Source organism: Pteronotus mesoamericanus, unplaced genomic scaffold, assembly GCF_021234165.1.
Source record: "Pteronotus mesoamericanus isolate MK-2021 breed Mesoamerican mustached bat unplaced genomic scaffold, CSHL_Meso_final contig_37, whole genome shotgun sequence".
NCBI classification, from domain to species: Eukaryota; Metazoa; Chordata; class Mammalia; order Chiroptera; family Mormoopidae; genus Pteronotus; species Pteronotus mesoamericanus.
The window spans coordinates 1,664,189-1,684,138 of NW_026555144.1; the positions used below are offsets into that span (position 1 = coordinate 1,664,189).

Genomic DNA, 19,950 nt, shown 5'->3' on the forward strand with positions numbered 1-19,950 from the left:
AAAGCAAGCAGACAAGGAAAATATGACCAGCAACATAGAAAGAAGGAAGAAACCAATGGAGACAGGCGGTAGGGAGGGAGGGAAGGAGGGAGGGATGTAGCGGGGAGGGCAAGGGGTAGGGTCAGATGAAAGAACAGATATGAACCTTGGACACTTTGGACAAAGCCCAGGTGGGGAAGTACTGTGGGGGGGGGATGTGTGGGTGGATGGGTCAGGGGATAGTGGTCACGCGTAAATGGAGAAAAATATATTTGAAAATTTTTTAAAAAGAAATAAATTAAAAATAAAAACTGAAAAAAATGGCCATTTACTTTTGAATCACTTTAACCCACTTTACCTTCAAGAAAAATATGTTAAGCATCGTATGTATTATTCCCAGCTTAAAGATGAGTAAAATTAAGTCACCACTGAATTAATGACTTTGTAAGGATTCACCTTGAGTTTATATGTGGGAGGTCTGTACTTAAATCCCAGTTTTTTCTGAGCACAGCTCTTCTCCCACTTTATGCTAAATATTAATAAATCAGAGAGTTCTTGTCCACATCCTTACCAGTACTCCAAAAAAGAGATGAGAATTACTTCCATTCTCCAATTTTACATTTTGCAAATACATGCATTTGAGAGCCTTGTCTCTGAAATTAACAACAGGATTGTCACCATTGACTAAACTTACATTTTGTTTTCTTTAGTCAAAAGCAGCAAGACACAGAAAAGAAAAGGCAGCAGGGTACCAACCCCCTTTCACCTCACTCAGTAGGTAGCTGGTTGTTGTTTAGAGAATAATTCTCTAAATAAACAAGAGGCACACTCCTCATGAAAGGTTCCTGGCAACATAGTTCTTCTGTGAAGAACACCTGTTCCTGGTCATCCAAGACCTTTGCAACTTTACTTGAGGAAGCATTAAAGTAGGTCCACGATAAAATATAAAATGAGACAAGGTTTCTCTTGTGAGGGAGGGGAGGAGAAAGGCAAAGGGAGAGCAGTATTTGGAGAAAACAGGGCCCTGATTGAGACCTAGCACCACTGTGGAGATAGGGCATAATGCATGTAACCAGAATTGACACAAAGGCAGGAGAAAATAGAGAACAGGCTTTTCACTGATACTTGGGAACAGAAGACCACTAACACTCTCAGTTTACTTATTATAATGCAACTATATTAAAGGTCACTTTCTTTTCCCTCTCGACCCCTGATGTGAAAACTCTAACGTATAACACAAACTCGGCACTCGTACAGTTTTTTTTCTTCATGCCATAGTATAAAAATCCGGTCTGTTTATATAAGCTCAGCTTATAATATGGAGCCCAATGTTTCCTATTTATTGCCATACAAATCATGCTTGCTTTATTTATCAAAGCCTAAAGGCATATTAATGTTTCTTTTTACTGGGTGAATTCCTCATGTCTTTCATTTCACATCTGATCTTCACATCAATAGACAATTTTTGTGTTTCCTTGCTGAAGTTCTGCACATACATCCAGTCAGGATTCTTCATGCCCGCTGGAGACCTTTGTGAGCTTTGTAAGCATCTGCAGTATTCTTATGGCTGCTTTCTCCACAAATCAACCCAATTTATCCAAGAATATTGTCTTTATTTCAGGCTACTCAAAGAGCATCTAGGAGAAAAAGAAGTTGAATTGGCACTCATCTTTGATTCAGTGGCGGAGGCTGACTTGGCAAATTATACCTGCCACGTGGAAAACCGAAATGGACGGAAACATGTCAGTGTTCTGCTGCGTAAAAAGGGTATTTAGTTTTATTATTATTACTATGGTTTGTTTACCTACCAAGTAAATATCAAAATTAGATTTGTTCCTGTTCTCATGTTATCATTTACTATAAATTTCTACATTCTTTCTTTTTTTAAAATTTTCATTATTAAATCATGTTTATGCTATTACAGCTGTCTCAATCTTTCCCCTTTTGCCCTCCTCCAATCATCCCACCCCGCCCCTCACTCCTCCCACAGTCAATTCCCACTCTGTTGTCCATGTCCACAGGCCATTCATACATGTTCTTTGTCTAGTCCCTTCTCCTTCTTTCCATCATTGACCCCGCACCCTCTGGTCACTTTCAGTCTGCTTCATGTTTCCATGCCAGTGGTTTATTTTCCTCATTAATTTATTTTGTTGAATTGATTCCACTTATAGGTGACATCATATGATATTAGTCTTTCACTGACTGGCTTATTTCACCTAGCATATTCTCCAGTCCCATCCATGTTTTTACAAAATGTAAGAGTTCCTTCTTCCTTTCTTTTTTTAAATGCAGATTGATTTTATTTATTTATTTTTTAAATGTCAAACTCAATTATAAAATATTGAAAAAATTAATGAAGACTGGTGCAGCTGTTGTAGAAAACAGTATGGAATTTCCTCAAAAAGCTAAAGATGGAACTGCCTTTTGATTCAGTGATTCCCCTGCTGGGAATATACCCTAAGAACTCTAAAATGCCAATTCAAAAGAACCTACGCACCCCAATGTTCATAGCAGTACAATTCACTATAGCCCAGTGTTGGAAGCAACCTAAATGCTCATCAGTATATGATTGGATAAAAAAAATTATGGTACATTTGCACAATGGAATACTACACAGCAGAAAGAAAAAAAGAACTACGACACTTCACGACAGCATGGATGGAACTAGAGAGCATTATGTTACGCAAAATAAGCCAGGGAGCAAAAGACACATATCATATAATCTCACCTATAAGTGGAATGTAAACAACAAAACGAAGATGCAAGGAAAATATGACCAGCAACAATGAAAGAAAAAAGAAACCAACAGAGTCAAGAGGGGAGGAGGGAAGTGTAGGCGGAGAAAGGGAAGGGAAGGGTCAAGTCAAGGAACATATATCAAGGACTCATGGACAAAGACAAAGTGTGGAAGGACTGAGGGAGGGAGTTGGGGGAGGGGAACAGGGGAAAGTGGTGGTGGGAAGGTAGAGACAAATGCATTTGAACAAAAAAATTTAAAAAGATAAAAAATAAAATAAAAAAACATCCATCATAAAGTCTCAGCAATTAAAACTACATGACAGAAATAATCAAGTAGATCAATGAAATGAAATGAATGTTCCAGATGTAAAGGTATATATCTTTCTAACAATGTAATATTTGATTAAATTGATATTTCAAATCAATGAGGAAAATAAGGCTTATTCAACAAATAAGGTGCATGGACCACTATTACTTGAAATAAAACAAATATAGAGCCCTATTTAACACATTATACAAAAAATATTCAGGTGAGTTAAAAATTAATATGTAAAGTTTAATGACTTTTAGGACAAAATACAGAATAACATTTTTCTTACCCAGAAGTAAAATATTCAGACACAGAAGTTATAATGTAAAATATTGACAATATGACTACATTAAACATTTAAGACTATACACTAATATACATATAAAAAAGTTAAAGGACAAGTAATAGAATATGAAAGTATATGCAACACATCTAAAAAAGGGTTAATACTTTTTTTGGTTCTTTTTTTAGGAAAAAAATTCTATAAACATTAGGTAAAAAAAAAAAAAAAAGGATAAAGAATACCAAAAAGTCATTTAAAGCTTTTTAAAAATAATAGAAATAGGGAAGAAATATACCAAACAGGTTTAGTTTCAACAAATAATAAAGTAACAATTAAAATAACACATCATTGTCACAATCAGATTAATGAGTATTAAATATATTGGTAATATCAAGTATTGGCAACTCTGAAAGGAACTGAGTATTGATAGACTCTTTTTCTTCATGTTCTTAAAGTAGTTTCTTTAGCATATGTTGCAATGCTGTTTTGGTGAATGTGTATTCTCTTACCTTTCTTTTGTCTGGAACACTCCTTATTTTGCCTTCGATTTTAATTGAGAGGCTTGCTGGGTAGTGCAGTCTTGGTTGCAGGCCTTTGCTTTACATTACTTCGAATATTTCTTGCCATTCCCCTCTTGCTTGTAGTGTTTCTGTTGAGAAGTTAGCTGCTGGCCCTACAGGAGCTCCCTTGTATGTTACTACCTCTTTCTCCCTTGTTTCCTTTAGGATTCTGTTTGATGTTTACTATTTTAATTACACTGTGTCTCGGAGTGGGCCTCATTGAGTTCCTCTTTAATGGGACCCTCTGTGCTTCATGGACTTGTGTGACTTTTTCTCTCCTCCAGTTAGCAAAGTTCTCTATCATTAGTTTTACAAACAGGTTTTCTATCCTTTGCTCCTCTTCTTCTCCTTCTGGTATCCCTATTATACGGATATTATTACGTTTTAGGTTGTCCTGCATGTCCCTCAATGCCTCCTCATTCTTTTTTAGTCTTTTTTCATTTTCTTGCTTTTCCTTGGAGCTTTATTGTTTTTATTTTATTTTATCTTTTTATTGTTCAAATACATTTGTCTCCATTTTCCCACCACCACTTTCCCCTGCCACCGTCGCCCCACCCTCCTTAAATCCTTTACCATTTTGGTTTTGTCCATAGATCCTTTATACATGTTCCTTCACTTTTTCCTTCCCTTCCCTTTCACCTCCCCCTTCCCTCTTGATTCTTTTAGTTTCATTTTTCTTTCAATGTTGCTGGTTATATTTTCCTCATTTGTTTGTTGAGCTTTTTTCTACCTAACCCTACAGCTTGCTGATTCAATCCACTGCTTTATCGAGCCTGTTTTTGATTTCTTCTACTGTGTTCTTCAATTCAGAAATTGTATTCTTCATTTCCTCTTGCCTCTTATTGATCATTTCCATGTCTTTTATCATGCTGATATAGTTTGCAATAAGTTCCTCATAGTTTCTCTGCACATTTTGGTAATTCTCTTTGAGCTCACTGATCTCACAGAGATTCCTTAGAAGTGTTGTTTTGAAGTGTATATCTGGTAGTTTACTTGCCTCTCTTTGTGGGGATTCCTCCTTTTCTTTTGAATGAGGGGTGTTTATTTGTCTTCTCAGTATTTGTGAGACTCTCCTTTTTTGCTTCTGCTTCTTTAACTGAACTCTCTTAACTTACTGACTTTGTGGTGTGAACTCCTATGGTAGGAGACCACTGTTTATTCTTTGTGTACCTGCCACTGATGATGTCAGATGTTGACCCTGTCTGACCTTAGGCAATCTGTTCGAGACTTACAGGAATCTACTGTCTGTGGCTGTTTCCTTTAGTTGATAATCTAGTCACTCTGCACTCAGTCATCAGGATTAGACACCACAGGGCAGGGCAGAGTCTCTTCTGGCGGCGGGGTTATTGGTTCTTCTCACGCTGCTGCCACCCAGGAGAGTGGTCTGCCTTAGCAAAATGGCTGCTGTCATATAGGGGAGGAGTCAGCATTTGGATCTTGCTGGCCACTCTCTCAGTACTCCCCCAAAGCCTTCCTCCCCAAAGCCACCCTCCCCAGTCTCTTCTTAGGCATCTTTAGCCCACTATGCTTCCACCCCTGTCAGAAACCATGGTTAGTGGCTTCAAATAAAAATTTATGTGTTGGCCCTTTATAAGGCTCTTTGCATCTTGAGCCACCTGTCTCTGGCAAAGAGCAACCCTGCCACTTTTCACAGATGGCTGTTATCTGTGTACTTTTGGGGCTCTGGGGCTGTAGGCTGGAGATACCCATTTATAGTTTTGACCCTGCTCTTCTCAGGGGGATCCAACTGGCCATTTCAATATCCTTCTAGTACTGCTGTCCATAGGCACTCTGTGCACCTTCTTGAGTCTCTTCCACACTCCTTACCAGTTAGGTTGTGCTAAAGGTGATTCTCCTGTCTGTCCGAGTTTATGAGGCTCCTCTCTCGCTATTGTTCTATTTTTTCCAGGTGATTTCTCCACAAGTTAGTTGTAATTCCAGATTGGTCCTGGGAGGAGGTCAGTGTGATGTCCACTCACTCCTCCACCATCTTGATTTCCTGTCTTTTAATGGAAAATATATTTCTCTCTTGCTGTGGATAGTAGTACAAAATGATTATGATCTAAAAGATTAGGAGGTGGATAATTGAAATGAAATATTATTATGTGTTAAATTCAGTAAGATACAATGTACCTTGTTTATGTGTTACTTCAAATTTGATAGTTATTGGCACTTAATATTAACTTCATATTTCGCCTTTATCTTATGAAATACTAGGAATTTCATTATTGAATCGGACAAAATCACTTTTTTTATTCCCCAAATAAAATATAAATAAAAATAATGAATAGTATTATATAATATTTTCCAATTGTTATAATAAACATTAAAAACAATATTTCATTATATGACCTGGTGTTAAGAGGCTTTTAGCAGGTGCATATATTTTTAAGTAGTTTGGCATTTATGGAGATCCCTCTCTAGAACTAATTCCAGTTGGGGTGGAAATTTTATTAATAAGCAAAACAAACTGTAAGTTTACAGATAAAGAAGATGAAAACAAACCTAGAAACAATAAACCAAACAAGCTTCTGAGATTGGCTTTTACCCTGCCACAACACTTAATTATTGCAAAAGGCTTAATAGGTTCTGTATGTGTGCATCTGGCAAAGGTTTTGTCAATGTAACAACAAATATTCTCAAACAGTGTTCTTGTTGTCTAGGATATAGAGCAATATAACAGATTCAATCAGTGAGGTCACTAATTGTACCTCCTTGCCAAGATGGAATTTCTGTTTTCCAACCAACTCTAATTCTTGACCTCAATCTGCAACTCTAGAACTAGGGAAATGCCATTATTCTGAAATAATGTTTTTATTTCTTTCTCTATTTATTTTATTCTTTCTAGTTCCATTTTTTACTCTGTTGGAATTGGTTCCATCTTAAAATATTGAAGTATTTAAGTATAATGGAGTCTAATATCAAAAGTGAAGTTAACAGTCCCTTGTTGACAAGGTCCTAGTTCAGCCACCAATTTATCTACCTGGTTCAAGCCCTAACTTGACTGATTTGACATCCTGAACCTCTGTTTCCTTATCCGTAAAACAGGGATAATAATAATGAACTTTTAGAGTTATCTTGAGACTAAAATGATCATGATGTGTTATGAAATGTAACATGTTTAAACAGGGTTTGCTATGTACGGAAACTGGATAAGTCCTCCTGTGCACTAGGCAAACTCTTAGTCCACCTACACAAAGGGCAGACATTATGTCCAGATACCTTACAGCAAGAATCACTTTGTTCCTGTCCATCATAGTTTTATTTAAGCTCAGAATACCTCTAAAACAGGGTCATTTGCATCTGTGTACCTTAAAAAAAAAAAAAACTTGGGCAGCGTCTGGCAACTAATAGACACTCAGAACCCATTCTGGTTAATGAATGAAGAACATTCTCTTTTATTATTGAGGTTCATGTAAAGCAAGCATTGTGCCAAATTCTGGAAAATAGAGTGCTCAATAAGATACAGATCTGCAAGCCAGTGTGAAGCTTATAGACCCCTGGGCAGTGAGTATGCAGAGAAAGACAAACATTAAACAAAAAATTGCACAAAATATATATAGTGTTATAATTAAAAACCTGCTATGAGAAAAAATAATAGGGTTCCTATCATTTAGTCAGTGGAGATAGAAAAGGGTGTATTTAAGATTTCAAATAAATCCATTTCTCTTTAATAAGTAAAGTAACCACTGACAGGCCTTAAAATTTCTAATAACCTGACATTAGAAACCAAAGCATATTGTAAAACTACCACCTCCCAAGGCTTCTGCAAGGAAATGTGTCTAAATAATGAATATCTGTGAATACTATTAATTCTCATCTTCCTGATCTCCAAATATTAGTGTTCCCCAGGGTTTAGATCCCCTATTCTCATTCACTTTATTTTTAATTGAATTTACTCGGGTGAGATTGGTTAATAAAATTATATAGGTTACAGGTGTAAATTGTATGTTCTCCACCACAAGTCAAGTCTCCTTAAATCACTATGTATCCCCTTTACCCTCTCCTACCTCTGAACATCTCCCTTTTCTTCTGGTGATCACCTACTGTTGTCTGTATCTATGAGTCTTTCTTTTTTTTCATTTATTTTCTTTAATTTTTCAAATACATTTGTATCTGCCTTCTCCCCACCACTTTCCCTTGCCCCCTCCCACCCTCTCCCTCAATCCTTTTCCTTTGGTTTTGTCCATGAGACCTTGCTACATGTTCCCCGACCCTCCCATTCCCTTCCTTTTCCTCCATCCCCCCTCCCTCCATCCCCTTTGTCTCTGTTCATTTCTTTTCCTTTAAATGTTGCTGATCTTATATTCATTGCATCTTTGTATTCTTGGTTAGGTTCTGCTTATAGGGGAGATCATATGGTATTGGTCTTTCGCCCCCTGGCTTATTTGGCTTAGCATAATGCTCTCCAGTTCCATCCATGCTGTTTCAAAGTTTAGTAGTTCTTTTTTTTTTCTTTCTGCAGCGTAGTATTCCATTGTGTAAATGTACCATACTTTTTTGATCCAATCATCTACTGATGGGCATTTAGGTTGCTTCCAACACTTGGCTATTGTAAATTGTGCTGTTATGAACATTGGAATGCATAGGTTCTTTTGTATTGGCGTTTTGGTATTCTTATGGTATAGTCCCAGCAAGGGAATCACTGGAACAAAAGGCAGTTCCATTTTCAGCCTTTTGAGGAAATTCCACACTGCTTTCCACAGTGACTGCACCAGTCTGCATTCTCACCAACAGTGGACTAGGGTTCCCTTTTCTCCACAGCCTCGCCAGCACCTATTGTTTGTTGATCTGTTTATGGTGGCCATTCTGACTGGTGTGAGGTGGTACCTCATTGTGGTTTTGATCTGCATTTCTCTGATGGCTAGTGATGCTGAGCATCCTTTCAAATGTCTCTGGACTCTCTGTATCTCTTCCTTGGAAAAGCGTCTGCCCAGGTCCTTTACCCATTTTTTGATTGGATCACTTGTCTTCTTGGAGTGGAGTCGAAGGAGTTCTCTATATATCTTGGAGATCAAACCTCTATCTGATGTATCATTAGCAAATATATTTTCCCATAGGGTTGGCTCCCTTTTCATTTTGCTGATGTTTTCTTTAGGCATGCAGAAGCTTCTTATTTTGATGAGGTCCCACTTGCTTATTCTTTCCTTTATGTCCCTTGCTTATTTTGTTTTTCTTTTGCTTAATCCCTTCACCTTTTTTACCCAGCCTCCTGGCCCCCTACCTCTCTGATAGCTGTCAGCCTATTCTCTAGTCATTTCTATTTTGTTTTTTTATTTTGTTCATTAGATTCCATATATGATTGAAATCATATGGTACGTGTCTTTCTCTGACTGGCTTACTTCACTTAATATAATGCTCTCTAGGTCCATCCATGCTGTCACAGTAGGTAAGATTTCCTTCTCTTTTACAGCCAAATAGTATTCCATTTTGTGATTGTACTGATGAACACTTGGGCTGCTTTCAAATCTTGGCTATTGTAAATAGTGCTGCTATGAACGTAGGGGTGCATAAGTTCTTTTTAATTAGTGTTTCAGGATTCTTAGGGTATATTCTTGGATGTGGAATCACTGGGTCATAAAACAGTTCCATTTTTTAATTTTTTAAAGTATCTCCATATGTTTCCCTCAGTTGTTATACCAGTCTGCATTCCCACTAACAGTGTGCTCAGGTCCTCTTTTCTCCACGTATTAATCAGCACTTGCTGTTTGTGATTTATTGATGATGGCCATACTGAAAAGTGTGAGGTTGTATCTCATTGTGGTTTTAATTTGCATCTCTCTGATGATTAGAGATGTTGAGAATCTCTTCATATGTCTATTGACTGTCTGTATATCCTCTTTGGAGAAGTGTCCATTTAGGTTCTTTGTTCAGTTTTTAACTGGATTTTTTTTTTTGGCATGAGTATTATAAGTTCTTTATAAAGTTTGAATATTAACCACTTATCAGATATGTCATTGGCAAATATGTTCCCCCATTAAGTGGGTTGTCCTTTAATTTTGTTGAAAATTTATATGATTTCATTGCATCTCCATCTGAATATTTTCTTTATCATTTATTGGTCGAAAACTTTTAAATTTATATAGCTAGCCTATACTTAATGCCTAAATTCCAGAGTTGTATACATAACTACCTATTCAATAACTATTAAAAATTCTACCAGTAGACATATCAAGCTTCACTTGTTCTGAAGCAAATCCCTTCTTTTCCCTCTCTATGAGCCTGATCCTCCAGTTTCTTAACATTTTATTTTTTCTGCTCACATGCTAAATCTAGTCCACCAGCAAGTCTCATGGCCCTGCTTTAAAAATACACCCAGACTCCAACCACTTTCCTCACCGCCACTGTTACCAGCATAGCCTGAGCCAACAGAATCAATTGCATTGCTTACTACAATAACCTCCTAAAAGGCCTCTCTGCTTATCCCATCTTTCCACACAATCTATTATCACAGCAACCAGAAGGATCTTTTTTTATTTTTTTGCAATTAGTAATGTTTTATTGCATCCCTTTTAGTTTTTTTTAATTTTATTTTAATTAATTTTTTAAATATATTTGTCTCTGCCAACCCCCCACCACTTTCCCTTGCCCCCTCCTTCCTTCCCTCCCTCAAATCTTCCCCTTTGGTTTTGTCCATGAGTCCTTGCTATAGGTTCCTAGACTTTCCCCTTCCCCTCCTTTTCGCCACCTCCCTCCTTCCCACTTGTCTCTGTTGATTTCTTTTCATTTCAGTGTTGCTGGTCTTATTTTCCTTGCATCTTTGTATTGTTGGTTAGGTTCCACTTATAGGTGAGATCATATGGTATTTGTATTTTACCCCCTGGCTTATTTCGCTTAGCATAATGCTCTACATTCCAACCATGCTGTAGAGAAGTTTAGTAGTTCTTTTTTCCCTTCTGCTGCGTAGTGTCCCACTGAGTACATGTACCATAACTTTTTGATCCAATAATCTACTGATGGGCATTTAGGTTGCTTCCAATACTTGGCTATTGCAAATTGTGCTGCTATGAACATTGGGGAGCATAGGTTATTTTGTATTGACATTTTGGTATTCTTAGGGTATAATCCCAGCAAGGGAATCACTGGATCAAAAGGAAGTTCAATTTTCAGCTTCTTGAAGAAATTCCACACTGCTTTCCACAGTGGCTGCACCAGTCTGCATTCCCACCAACAGTAGAATAGGGTTCCCTTTTCTCCACAGCCTCGCCAGCACCTGTTGTTTGTTGATCTGTTGGCCATTCTGACTGGTGTGAGGTGGTACCGCACTGTGGTTTTGATCTGCATTTCTCTGATGGCTAGTGATGCTGAGCAACCTTTCAAATGCCTCTGGGCCCTCTGAATCTACTCCTTGGAAAAGAGTCTGCCAGTTTATCCTTTGCCCATTTTTTCATTGGGACATTTGTCTTCTTGGAGTGGAGTCGAGTGAGTTTTTATATATCTTGGAGATCAAACCTCTATCTGATGTATCATTAGCAAATATTTTCTCCCATGTGGTTGGCTCCCTTTTCATTTTGCTGATGTTTTCTTCAGACGTGAAGAAGCTTCTTATTTTGATGAGGTCCCACTTGTTTATTCTTTCCTTTATCTCCCATGCTTTAGGAGACATATCAGTGAAAAAATTAATGTATGGGATATCTGAGAGTTTCCTGCCAATGTTCCCCTCTAGGACTTTGATGGTGTTGTGACTTATAATTAAGTCTTTTATCCCTCTTGTTTTTTTTTTTTTTGTGTGTGTGTGTGTGTGTGTGTTTGTGTGTACGGTGTCAGCTGATGATCCAATATCAATTTTTTGCATGTAGCCATCCAGCTCTCCCAACACCATTTGTTGAAGAGGCTATTACGGCTCCATTTTATGCTTCTGCCCCCTTTGTCAAATATTAGATGCCCATAGAGTCCTGGTCTTATTTCTGGGCTTTCTATTCTGTTCCACTGGTCTATGGGTCTGTTCTTGTCCCAGTACCAGATTGTTTTGAGTATAGTGGATTTGTAGTAGAGTTTGATGTCCGGTATTGTGATCCCTCCTACTTTGGGTTTCTTTCTCAAAATTGCTGCAGCTATTCAGAGTCGTTTATGGTTCCATAAAAATTTTTGAAATCTCTGTTTTATTTCTGTGAAATACGTCAATCGTATCTTAGTAGGGATTGTGTTAAATCTACAAAGTGCTTTGGTAATATGGACATTTTGATGATATTAATTCTTCCAACCCATGAGCATGATATATGCTTCCATTTATTTGTGTTTTCCTTAATTTCTTTCTTAAATGTTGTATAGTTTTCTGCATACAGGTCTTTTACGTCTTTGGTTAAATTTATGCCTAGGTACATTATTTTTCTTCTTCCTATATCGAAAAGTATTTTTTTCTGATTTCTTCTTCTTCTATTTCATTGCTGGTGTACAAAAATCCATTGATTTCTGAATATTGACATTGTATCTTGATGTTTTGCCAAATTCACTTATTAGGTTGAGGTGTTTTTTGGTAGAGTCTACAGGGTTCTCTATGCACACTATCATGAAATCTGCAAGCAATGATAGCTTTAGTTCCTCCTTTCCTATCTGGATGACTTTTATCTCTTTCTCTTGTGTGACCTCTGTGGCTAGGACTTCCAATACGATGTTGAAAGGAAGCGGTGAGAGCAGATATCCTTGCAGTGTTCCCAATCTTAGTTGGAAAGCTTTCAGTTTTTGCCCATTGATTATGATGTTGGCTCTAGGTTTTTCATATATGGCCTTTATTACGTTGAGAAATGCCCCATTTATTCCCATTTTGCTGAGTGTTTTGATCATAAATGGGTGCTGTACCTTATCGAATGTTTTTTCTGCATCTGTCGAGATGATCATGTGGTTTTTTGTATTTTCTTTTATTTATGTGATGTATCACATTTACTGATTTGCGTACATTGAACCATCCCTGCATGCCTGGGATGAATCCCACTTGATCGTGGTGAATAATCTTTTGAATGTATTGCTGGATGCGGTTTGCCAATATTTTGTTGAGGATTTTAGCATCTATGTTCATCAGCAAAATTGGCCTGTAGTTTTCTTTCTTTTTAGGGTCTTTATCTGGTTTTGGGATCGGGGTGGTGGTGGACTCATAGAAAGAGTCTGGCAGTCTTCCCGACTCTTGGATATTTTGGAATAGTCTGAGAAGGACAGGGGTTAGCTCTTCCTTAAATGTTTTGTGAAATTCTCCTGTGAAACCGTCCATCTCTGGGGTTTTGTGTGCCGGGAGTTTCTTGATTACTGCTTCGATTTCCCCAGCTGTTATCGGTCTGATCAAGTTTTCTCCTTCTTCCTCCTTCAGTGTTGGAAGATTATACTTTTCTATAAATTTGTCCATTTCATCAAAATTTTCAAATTTCTTGGCATATAATTGGTCATAGTAGTTTCTGACGATCCTTTGTATTTCTGTGGTATCAGTTGTTATTTTTCCTCTTTCATTTCTGTAATTATTAATTTGGATCCTCTCCCTTTTATTCTTGATGAGTCTGTTTAAGGGCTTGTCAATTTTTTTTTTTATCTTTTCACAGAACCAGATTCTGGTTTGATTGATCCTTTGAATTGTTCTTTCTGTCTCCATGTCATTCAGTTCTGCTCTAATCTTGACTATTTCCTTACTTCTTCTTGCTCTGGGATTTATTTGTTGTTGTTTCTCCAGTTCTTGAATTTGTAGTTTTAGGTGTTTTATTTGAAAAGTCTCTTTCTTTTGTAGGTAAGCCTGTATTGCTATGAACTTCCCTCTCAGGACTGCCTTTGCTGGGTCCCGTAGGTTTTGGACTGTTGTCTGTTCATTTTCATTGGTTTCCAGAAATTTTTTGATTTCTTCTCTTATCTCATTATTGACTCATTCATTGTTTAATAGTCTACTGCTCAGTCTCCATGAGTTTGCAAGTTTTTTCAAGTTTCTCTTTGAGATTGATTTCCAGTTTCAAGCCCTTGTGGTCCAAGAAAAAGTTTGGTATTATTTTAATTCTCCTGAATTTGCTGAGGTTTGCTTTGTGCCCTATCATGTGGTCTATCTTTCAAAAACTGCCATGAGCATTTGAAAAGAATGTGTATTTTTCTTCTTTCGATTGTAAGGTTCTATATATGTCAGTTATAGATTCAGTCTCTTTGATTCAGTGTGTCATTTCATGCCACAATATGTTTATTAATGTTTTGTTGGGAAGATCTGTCCATTTTTGACAGTGGAGTGTTGAAATCCCCTACTATCAGTGTGTTGCTGTCTATAACTTTTTCGAAGTCATCCAACAGTTTCTTTTTAAACTTGGGGGCTCCTATATTGGGAGCATATAAGTTTACAATGTTGATATCTTCTTGGTAGATTCTTCTTTTAGGTATTATAAAGTGCCCCTCTGGGTCTCTTTTCATGGCCTTTGTTTTGAAATCTACTTTGTCTCATACAAGTATGGCAACACCAGCCTTTTTCTCTTGCCAATTTCCTTGGAATTTATTTTCCATCCCTTTACTTTCAATCTGTGTAGGTCTCTTGCTCTGAGGTGGGTCTCCTTTAGGCAGCATATGTATGGGTCATGTTTTCTTATCCATTCAGCTACCCTGTGTCTCTTGATTGTGGCATAGTCCATTCACATTGAGAGATATTACTGATAGAAACTTACTCATCTTTTCTCTTTGTACCTGTGTTCCACTCTCTCTCACTCTTTTCCTTCATCTGCTTAAACCAGTCCCCTTAGCATATCTTGTAGTGCTTGTTTGGTAGAGATGTATTCTTTTAGCCTTCTCTTTTCTGGGAAACTCCGTATTTCCCCTTCTATTTTAATGGAGAGCCTAGCTGGGTAGAACAGCCTTGGCTGTAGGCCCTTGCTTTTCATGACTTGGAGTTTTTTTTGCCATTCCCTTATGGCTTGTGGTGTCTCTGTTGAGAAGTCAGCTCCTAGGCATATCGGGGCCCCCTTTTATGTTACTTTCTCCTTCTCCCTTGCTGCCTTGAGGATTCTGTCTTTGTCTTGGATAGTTGTCATTTTAATGATGATGTGTCTTGGAGTGGACCTCCTTGGGTCCCTCTTGAGTGGGGTCCTCTGTGCCTCCTGGATCCATGAGAGTCTTTCTCTCCTCAAATTAGGGAAATGTTCGATCATTACTTTTTCGAGGAGGTTCTCTATCCCTTGCTCCTCTTCTTCTCCTTCTGGTATCCATATTATACGGATATTATTGTGTTTCAGTTTGTCCTGCATTTCCCTCAATGCCTCTTCATTATTTTTGTGTCTTTTTTCCATTTCTTGTTCTTTTTGGGAGCTTCTTTCTACCCTATCCTCCATCTCACTGATTCGATCCTCAGCTTCATTCAGCCTGCTTTGGATTCCTTCTACTGTGTTCTTATCTTCAGAAATGATATTCTTCATATCCTCTTGTGTCTTCCTGATAGTTTTTATGTCCTTTCCGAGGCTGATATAGTTTGCTGTAAGATCCTGATAGTTTCTCTGCAGTTTCTCATAGTTATCTTTGAGCTGGCTGAGCTCATTGAGCTTCCTTGGAACTATTGTTCTCAATTCAGTATCTGATAGTTCCCTTGCCTCTCTTTCATTGAGCTCTCTCTGTGGGGAGTCCCCTTTTCCACTCATTTGGGGGGAACATGTTTTTCTCCCCATTTTTATGAGAGTCTGTTAAGTATTTTTGTCCTTTACTTTTCTTTCTGGGCCTGCCTCTGATGATGTTAGTTGTTGACCCTATATGATCTTGGGTTGTTTGTTTGAACCTCCCATGAGTCTACTGTCTGTGTCTGACTCCTGCTTGGGTAGCTCTGTGACCCCTTCCATCAGGGCTGGTCTATTTTTTGGGTTCTCTCTGCACTTTCACGCGGGCTTCTTGAGCGCGCTCTCGGCACAGAATCATCCCCTGCCTGCCTGGGCTCTCATGTGCTTGCCCCAGACCAAGGGCCTTATTCGGGACCTCTCTTACTCATCTGGCCCCCCGGGCCAGTGAGCTCCCTGGCACTCATCAGTTTAGGATCTTCTATTGTGTGTTTTCCCCGCTTTTGGCTCTTTGAGTGCATTGCTTGCCGTCGCCAAATGGGGACTACAGAAATGGTAGGAAATCAGCTCCAGGACTCTCTGGTTAATCCTGTCTCCAGTCTCTCCTCCAGGGACTCTGGGAAACTCTGTGACCCATTCGACCGCGGATCTACTAATTTTGTGAGCCGTTCCACAGTTGCAGGCGAGCGGTTCAATTTATGCCTGCCCTTGCTGCTCTGTGCACTCCCTCTCAGGCTGCATCGGTGCCAATCTGTGGGATGCCTTGCTTGCTGGTGCAAGCATTCCCCAGCCCGCGTGAGTCACACACATACTCGCCAACCCTCGCTGTTCACTGTGTGCAAGTTTGCGCACCTGCACTGGGTGTTTTTGGGGTGTCTATGTGTGCTTTTCGGCTTTTGGCTCTTTGGGGGTGTGGCCTCTTCCCACACAATGGAGACTAGGGCAAGGAGAAGGAGTCGGGACTCCCCAGTTCCTCCTCCTGTTCTTTCCCTAATGCCTCCCTTTCCAGTCTCTCCTCATGGGTCTCTGAGCAGTTCTGTGACCCCTTTGGCCAAGGATCCACTACCTGTGCCGCCTGCGTTTCAATTGCAGCCAGTCTGGTTCCTATGCACCCCTTTTCTGCCTCTTTGGGGGCGCGCCTTTCCAGCCCACAATGGAGAGTATGGAACGGGGAGGGTGTCAGGGCTCCCTGGTTCCTCCTCCCGTTCTTATCCCAAGGCCTCCGCCTCCAGTCTCTCCTCAAGGCTCTCCCAACCAGTCTGCACTCAGTCCCCCAGCTCACATGCACAAGCTGTGTGAGGAGTGCACAAAAGGCTGGTTAACTGATTCCCTTATACCTGAGCGAGATGGTAGCTGCAGAGTGGGAGGTGCATTATCACCCGGGCTCCACAAGCTGCCGTGTCAGTTCTCTTCACAAAGTTTCCTCACCAGTCTTTTTCCAGGCTCCAGCCCACCCTGCTGCCGCCTCTACCCAGAGACCAAGGAGGGTAGCTGCCACTGCAGTTTTTACGTTGGCCCTTTAAATGTCTTTTTGCATCCCCAGCCACCTGTCTCTTGCAGACTGTGCCCCTAAGCTTTTTGGGGTTGCATTTTGTCTGTATTTTCTTGATTTTAGCTGCTGTAGTTTAGGGGTCCCTGTTTTTGATTCAGTCTCCGTTCTTCTTGGGGGAAGCTAACTGGCCATTTCAATGTCCCTCTGGTGCTAGTGCCCGTGGGCACCCAACCCACCCTCTCAAGCCTCCACTTCACTTCTCACCCGTTGGGATGTGTGAGAGTCGAATCCACTGTCCACAGCTCCCAGGCTCCTCTCTCACTATAGTTCCATTGTTTTCCAGGTGATTACTCCACTATTTAATTACAATGCCAATTTGGTCTTGGGAGGAGGTCAGCTTGACTCCCATTCACTCCTCCGCCATCCTCTTTCTCTCCCCTTTTAGTTTTTCTTTAAACTTTTTCTCACATCCTTGCCTGTGGCCAGAGAGGCAGAATTAGAAGACATGTGCTTCTCAAAACCAGCCTGGGGAGAGAAAGGACAGACCCGGGAAGCAGGGGCCCTCAATCAGTGATCTGTCCAGCTGCGCGGAGGAGGGAATGGCCTGGCTTCTCTGGCCTAGAGGAGGAGGGTGATGTTTTTTCCTGAAGGATCTTTTTATATGTAAATCAGATAATATTATTTCTCTAATCAGAACCATGCAATTACCGAATCCCACTGTTTACACTTATAATAAAATCTCAAATCATCTCCATGGCTTAAAGACATAACACAATCTGTTGTAATGTCTGATCTCATTGTCTACCTCAATCTGCCTCAAATATCACATGTACTAGCCTCTTTTCTTTTTATTTACCCCCTTTTTAAAGGGTACAATTTGATGCCTTTTTGTATAGTCTGAGATATGTGCATCAGTCACCTCAAAAAAAAAACACTTTAGCTACCATTTACTTCTGCATACCCTCCAGAACCAGCCAACGCCATTTCTTATGCTCACAAAGCACAGTCCTGGCACATGGTTTCTACAGTTGATATTTCCTCTGCCTGAGACATCTTTCTCCAAGCTATTCCCATACTCATTCCCTCTTTTCATACAGGTCTCTGCTTAAATATTACCTATTTTATAAGGATTCCATGGCTGTCCTATTTCAAATAATATTACCCATCAATGTCTTTAAAAATTTTTAGCTTTATTGGGTTAAAATTGACAAAATTGCAAGGTATTTAAAGTGTACAATGTGATGACTTGATATGTATATACACTGTGAAAGGACTTACCCGATTGATATAATTAACACATCCATCACCTTACATATTTACATTTTGTAAACACATTTGTTATAGGATCTTAGCACATTTCAATTATACAGTATAGTGTTATCAACTATAGTCATCATGTTATAGTCATTATATTATTGTTATTATGTTATAGTCATGTAGATTCTCAGCCCCTATTTATCTTATAACTAAAAATTTGTTTCTTTTTACCAACTTCTTCCTATTCCTTCCCCTACTACCCAGCCACTGAAACCACTTTTCTACTCTCTGTTTATATGACTTCAACACTGTTATTTTAGATTCCACATGTAAGTGATATCATATGGTAAAATATTTATGGTTCTCTCTCTGGCTTATTTCACTTAGCATAATCCCTCTAGGTACCTCCATGTTGTAACAAGTGACGTGATTTTCTTCTTTTTTAAGGCTCAATAATATTCCATTATATATGTATATATATTTTTTTCTTGATCCATTTATTTATTGATGGGCAACGCATCATGTTTTTCCCCTCTAACTTGGCTCTGTATTTGTTTATTTATTCATTATTTATTTGATATTACATTATGGGTTTGTTTTCTTCTTGTCTCCCCCTACTAGCAGAATATAAACTCTGTGAAAGCAAGGACTTGTTTTGCCTTATTAACTGCTATATCCTTAGTGCATAGAACAAAGTAAATGTTCAGAAATATTTATTGAGTGAAAATCCTCTTCTTAAAGGACCAGATCAATAAGGTGATAGATGGATAAAAAGGATTGGTAAAGAGATTATTTATCAGTGATCTTGTCTTGATTAGTGTCTGCCCTGGGCTAGCTCTGTGCATTCTGTTTTCTTTTTTGAATTAAGTATTTTTATTGGTTATGCTATTACAGTTGTCCCATTTTTCCCCCTTTATCTCCCTCCATCTTGTACCCCCATTCCCTCCAAAGACAGTCACATTCCAGATTGTGGGTTAAAAACTAAAAGGCCTCAGGGGCCAGGAAGATACTGATATTTTTTAAAAAGTGGCACAATTTACAATAACTAAGTGCTGGAAGCAACCTAAATGCCTATCAGTAGATGATTGGATCAAAAAGTTATGGTGCATATACTCAATGGAATACTACGCAGCAGAAAGAAAAAAAGAACTACTAAACTTCGTGACAGCATAGATGGAACTGGAGAGCATTATGCTAAGCAAAATAAGCCAGGGGGCAGAAGACAAATACCATATGATCTCACCTATAAGTGGAACCTAACCAGCAATACAAAGATGCAAGGAAAATAAGACCAGCAACACTGAAAGGAAAAGAAATCAACAGAGACAAGAGGGAAGGAGGGAGGGGGGGTGGGGAAAAGGAAGGGAAGGGGAAAGTCAAGGAACATATAGCAAGGACTCATGGACAAAACCAAAGGGGAAGAGCTGAGGGAGAGAAGGAGGGAGGGGGCAAGGGAAAGTGGTGGGGAGTAGGCAGAGATAAATGTATTTGAAAAAATAAATTAAAATAAAATTTAAAAAAAACTCTAAAAAAAAAAGAGGGCTGGATACTAGAAATAACAAAACACGGAATATGTGCCTCACTTTAAAGAGGCAGTCACTACTTCTTTCTAGAAGATTATTGCCATGTTTGCTGGAATGTGATTCCAGGGATATGAGAACTTCAAAGTTTTCAAGTTAAGCTAAAGGACTAGATATAAAAAATCATTTGGTTTTTAAATATTTGTACCCACCTTGTTGAAACACTATATGGACAAAAACCATTTTCTGCCCAAACTATATCAGTTTTCATTCTGTGTTTTAGGTAGAAATTAAAATTTTTCAGTCTACTTTTTAAAAATT

At 38.8% G+C, this 19,950-nt stretch overlaps 1 protein-coding gene across 1 annotated transcript in view; it reads left to right on the forward strand.

Moving 5' to 3' along the window:
• Positions 1–19,950, forward strand: part of IL1RAPL2 (interleukin 1 receptor accessory protein like 2) — a 744,540-nt gene that overhangs the window by 669,516 nt on the left and 55,074 nt on the right. Inside the window, exon 6 of the mRNA XM_054576924.1 lies at positions 1,601–1,746. Within this exon, the coding sequence (XP_054432899.1) occupies positions 1,601–1,746 (146 nt within the window). The remainder of the gene's footprint in view (positions 1–1,600; positions 1,747–19,950) is intronic.